The 5,743-nt window shown below is 37.2% G+C and overlaps 1 protein-coding gene across 1 annotated transcript; it reads right to left on the bottom strand.

Annotated features, from left to right (window-relative positions):
• Window positions 1-958: 958 nt before the first annotated feature.
• Window positions 959-1,897, bottom strand: LOC126515113 (olfactory receptor 13-like). The gene has a single exon (XM_050164465.1). It carries the CDS (start codon window positions 1,895-1,897, stop codon window positions 959-961), a length of 939 nt encoding a protein of 312 aa, XP_050020422.1.
• Window positions 1,898-5,743: the final 3,846 nt, after the last annotated feature.

The following is a 5,743-nucleotide window of genomic DNA, read 5'->3' as shown; positions in this document are numbered from 1 at the left end:
CATTCATTACCCAGTACTTCCTTGGCTGTCTATCTAAAACAGTGATCGCAGATATCTTCTGATAGATGTGTATAACAACATTTACAAATTGTTTATTACAGCTTACATTGTAGGCAGTTCCAGTATCTCCCCCAAATATAATCAATATGTTGTGATGTGTATAGAGATGAACGAACTATCCCTCCACAAACTACGGAAAATCTTACAAACAGAACAGTGATTGAGAGGGTATATTAAAACAATGAACACTTCGACTAGCTTATATCCCATTTGTATCAAGTCCAAGAAAGCGCAACATTTGAACAATCTACTAGAAGTCAAGGTCAAAGTTGCTCATTGTGTGAGACAGAATGAGACCCACTGGTTGGGAGAGGGTGTGGTAAAATGTTTTATACCTTATCCGGAAAAGTGCTCACGTAAGGTACTGGCTTGTGATCTTTTGCTGAGATAAACAGATTCTTTAGGCTTCTTCAGCAAAATAAAAGTTCTTCCCTCTATTGATTCTTTATAGTTATTTGTTCCCCAAATAGTGCCTAGTTTTCCATCTTGTCTACCACTTCACTCGCAGCCCACTCTATTTTCATGTGTTCATCTTTAAGCAGATCCTAGCCAACGTTTCTTGCTAGGACTAAATCAGCGTTTTGTGCCGCTATTGTACCAGTGGGTACATCTTTCAGGCTGGTTGCTATTACAGGGTTGCTCGCAGGGTTGGTATCTGGGTGAGACTGATGCTCACTTTCAACCACATTAAAAGCCTGTTCACTGCCATGCACGTGGATGTTTGGGTTGCTTGTGCTCCTCCATTCTCAAAGCTAGAGAAGATAAAACACAGGGAGGTTCTTGGCAGGTGCAAGAAGTCTCCTGTGAGAAAATGGAAAGGAAGCTTTTGAACGAGTTCATGTGTTCTGGCCAATTCTTAATAGAAGTAATTCTAAGATCTTTGCATGGTCTTTATTCTTTAATGCTCTCGAGAAGTATCCTCCTTCGTGAGCATCCTCTTCAGAGCACATTTGACGTCTTTGTTCCTCAAACTATAGATCAGTGGATTGAGCATAGGATTGAAAAGACTATGGAATAGCAAGAGATATTTCTTCTGCTCATTGGCGTCTCCATGTTGAGGGCCAATGTATATGGCAATGGCTGTGCCATAAAAGAGTCCGACAACACAGAGATGGGAGGCGCAGGTGGAGAAGGCTTTCTGGCGCCCCTGGCGTGACTGGATCTTCAGGATGGCACACAGAATATGAGCATAAGAGACCACAATGGAAGAAAATGGTCCCACAAGCACAGACACAGCCCCAGCCAAAACCATGACCTCATTGATGTGGGTGTCTGAACAGGCAAGTTTGAGAACAGCTATAATTTCACAGAAAAAGTGATTTACTTCTTGAGCTTTACAGAAGGGCAATGGTAATAGTAATATGAGATGTACCAGAGCCAAGAGAACTCCTAGAATCCAGGAAGTTGCCACCAGGATAATACAAATTCTCCAACTCATGATGGCAGTGTATCTGAGGGGATGGCAGATGGCCACATACCTATCATAGGACATCACCACTAAAAGGAGACATTCTGTGTGTGCAAATGTCAAAAAGAGAAAGGTCTGTGTCATGCATCCAGCAAAGGAGATAGGTTTGGTTGTATCTAGAAGATTCACCAGCATCTGGGGCACCGTGTTGCAGGCATAAGCAATGTCAACAATGGCCAAGTGAGACAGGAAGAAGTACATGGGAGTACGGAGTCTTGAGTCCAGGCAGATAAGCCCCACAATTGTCCCATTCCCAAGCAGGGTGAAGGCGTAGAACAGGGAGAAGAGGGTAAAGAGGAGCTTCTGCAACCTTTGGTTGAGTAGAAATCCTAGAAGAATGAACTGTGTAACCGAAGTCTGATTCCACATTTCCCTGTGAAAGAGACAAGGACACTCACCAAGTTTAAACACAGTGTGAATCTTCAAGGTAGGTATTTAAACAATGGATCTTTGCATATCATGTTGAGTGTTGTTCAGAAAATCCTTCATGATATCCTTGACCTGCTAAAAATTGTTGTATGTTCCAAATGAATCAGAAGAAAACATACATTCTGTAAGCTAAATGCTAATATTGTATTACATTTTCCAGCAAATATTACTTCCAAGTTCAAAACAATTTTCATTAAAACATGTTAATAAGTTCCTATTACGATGGTGGATGTATGGTTCCGTTGTAGCAGACAGGTGTGTCCATGTATGCTGTGCATGGTCATTTACATGTGGAATGAGGGTGAGGGGTATGTATGCCAACGACAGAAGCATCAAACTTTTCTACACATGTAAAGTATGTTATAATTTTGATTATTACTGGCATGTATTACAGCAATGACTTCTTAGTACAAACTTGAATGATGTAGAGAGTTTGTAAGTTTGTTATAACTCCAACCAAGTTTATGTTAGGGACCACTGTCTTTTCCTCTATGTCCACACAGATGGCCTGGGGTCAGAACAGAGTTATCTTTGCTTCTGTTACAGTCTATGCTTCATTTTATGCACATAAACTTTCTTGTTCACACTCAGAAAGTTCTGTCATCTCCTCAACATCCTTCTTAAGAAATGTCTATGTAGTACATGCTCAAAATGCACACATATAAATGTATATATTTTCTTGGATCCTAATATCATTCAGTTCACCTGTCATAATTGCTTTTATTTTGTCCTATTCTATTCAGTTTCATTCATAAAAATGCCATGTAGATAATTTAATGATATTTTTAAGTTTTAGATGAAAATGTTGATCTGAATCAAAGATTAGAGCTTAGGTTTTCACTGTAGATTCATATTTAAATAATCTGCTGTGTAAATAAATTTTTCTATGATCCAAGTGGTATTGTCTTTTGCAGCTGTTCAGATGTTTAAAACCTTTTCAACAGAGGAGAGCAATTCACAAGCTTTGAACTGCAACTTTTAAACCATTGCTGCTGTTTGTTTGCTTAACTCTATACCATTATTTAGTCCAGAATTCAAGTGAATTTCACATTTAAAGCAAAATATCAGAAAAATTTATAGCTTATTTCTTCTCAACATATCTCAGATATATTTTAATATTTGAAAGGTTTAATAAACAAGAGTGAATACATTTTTGTTTTACTTAAAGCCAAATACAAGAAATTATTGAGAGCCAATATTATCTAAGTCCATGAATTATATTTGTGACTATTGGAATCATCTCTCACAAAAGGGGATTTTTAAATTAAAATTAAAATTCATTCCAGTTGGTCTTTTACATAAGAGATTCATTGACCATTTATTCAAGAAAGATTCCTACATCATTGGAGAAGATGAAGTAGGATGCTAATTCTACTAGAGAATTCAGTTAATCCAAGGTGTGGAAAAGTGATCATTTCAATACAATATTTCTACAATCTTTGGAAGCAATGAAGATAAAATGTTACTTTCATGTTCAAAACAATTTTACTTAAAGTTTAGAGTATGTTGGTAAGTTATCTTCATGGTAAAATATTTCTAAATTTCATATGATTACTGAAGAGTCTCATAAAAAGTACAGTCAGTACTAGTTAATTATTGGCAGAAGCACAAACTGTAAAAATCCATCGACATTTGCTGACCATGCACTGCAACCCGCTACCTGCTGTGGTGACAGGTGTACGAGATAACCCTCCTCGCAGCACAGATAACCCTTTCGTTGAAAGATACAAACACCCAGTAATCCTCCTGCTTCTTCCCCTCAGAAAAAGGAGTTTCACATTCAAAAATAAATCCTCCTTGGTGCCTTTGTTTTGTGCCATTAACTCATTGCTCCAGTAATTTCATGAGGAAATGGAAATCTTTATGAGCAAATATCTCAAAGAGCTAATCTTTCTAACAATTTTAATGAGAAGTGCAGCAGCATTGAAGAAAGTTACCCACATTAGGTATCTCTAAAGGGTTGGTAGCTTTCAGATTGCCTTGGTAGCTAAGTATATTAATAGCAGGGATTTAGAAAGAATAGACAGTAATAGTTACCTTTTTAGTTGTGATTTTCACCCAATCTGAAATTGCATAACAAATAAAGCTCAGATTATGTAAGGAATTTTCCTCAAAATGAAGATGTGAAGATGTGTTTGATAAAATGTGAGAGAAAGAAGTTGGTAGTGTGGAAATTCTTTCCTTCCGAGCAAATCCTCAGAGATGGAGTTTCTCTCAAATGAGATGACTTCATTTTCTTGGTAGCTCAGTCACCTCTAACATATGCTGAAACCTTGGAAAGAGGTGGAGAAGACAACCACCACACACACCGGAGCTTGGCCCTTTCATTAAAAAGGGGCTGCCATTGTTCTTATCTGTGGTTTGCCCCGGAGAAACGTTTATGACAAGATGCGAGAGTACTCATGTTGTCCTCACTCACTGGGGTCCATGATCCCATATCCAAGAATCAATACGACTTCTAAGTCAAGATGTCTTCGATGTAATGCAATCACTTGGTTTATTATAATTTTTAGATCTTCAAAACATCCCTACCCACTGCTATCAAAATAGATTAAATAGTATTTAAAGGAAGTTGGAATCATCTCCATGCTTGCTTACTGTTGTTCCTTTAAACAACTGTGTGTGTGTGTGTGTGTGTGTGTATCACAAGGCTCCACAAGTGGTATAATTCATAAAATAAGATCAGATAATAAGACCAACAGCCACTGAAGGGAACATGTTCAGGAGTCAAGAAAGTGGATATAATATCCCAAAGGGACTTGTTATATATTCTTCTGTAAATTTGACTGGGCACAAACAAAGAGGGAATAGTTTCATCAGGAGACAATTTTTTTTCTTCAACTTCTAGTGATTTTGATCCCAGAGAGGAAAAAAGGTTAAGATTCCTCCAGAGTTATCAGTATTGTTGTTTTCTTTCCTGCTTGAACTACAGCTGTGCTGACCCTGTATTATAACTTCATGGACTGTAACAGAGACAACTGACAGTGTCTTTGTGGCTGAAATACTCTCTGATTCTTTGATTTGTTTCTTTTTCTCATAGTCAAAACTGAAGGGAATATATATATTCAATATTAGTTAATTCACTGTTTATATCAACCTACTAAGGAAGTAATAACCTAATTACATTTAATTGGCAAAAAGGTAACCCGTGATGACTTTAGAATGGGCTTCTGCCCATCAAACATGCTCAGTAGGAGGCTGGCTGGTGGTGAGAGCCTCAGCTGCTCAGTTGCACTTACTTAGGTGCATGTCTGAAGTTATCAGTCAGTCTAAACCATACATTGTTTATTGTCCAGTTCACTAACATACAAACTCAGAAACCACATTTTCTCCCTAATATCACTGATCTAATTTACTGCACTTAGAGATTTATGGTTAGGTTTGTTACTGAGGTGTGCTCAGTCAATTGCTTTTCTTCTACAGTCCCTTTCCATGATTAGTATCATTGTTCTGCTAACTTCATAAAGTGAGTTGGGACACTTGCTTCTCTTCTAGTTTCAAAACCTTTTATATAACATGACAGTAAGCTACTAAAGATTTGGAAAATGTATTGAAATTTCTTAATTAGAAAATGTTTATGGTAAAGTCATTTTCCTGAATATTTATTATTCAAATTTTCTATTTTACATAATTAAATTTAAGCTTTCTTCTATCTTTTAAAATGCATTAAAATAAAATTTATCCATAGCATTCTATTTTCAGTTTTTCTCTAATTATTTTTTATTGAGAAAAGGAAAAGAAAAAAAGTTTCCGCCTCCTCCCAGCCTCCCATTTCCCTCCCCCCCC

Source organism: Alexandromys fortis, unplaced genomic scaffold, assembly GCF_014885135.2.
Source record: "Alexandromys fortis isolate MF-2015 unplaced genomic scaffold, M_Fortis_MF-2015_v1.1 scaffold_133, whole genome shotgun sequence".
NCBI classification, from domain to species: domain Eukaryota; kingdom Metazoa; phylum Chordata; class Mammalia; order Rodentia; family Cricetidae; genus Alexandromys; species Alexandromys fortis.
The sequence above is the reverse complement of the archived record's forward strand: the minus strand, read 5'-3'. Positions and strand labels throughout refer to the sequence as shown.

Bases quoted from the DNA above. Each gene is read 5' to 3' on its own strand.
- LOC126515113 (XM_050164465.1), bottom strand. From the start codon at position 1,897: ATGTGGAATCAGACTTCGGTTACACAGTTCATTCTTCTAGGATTTCTA.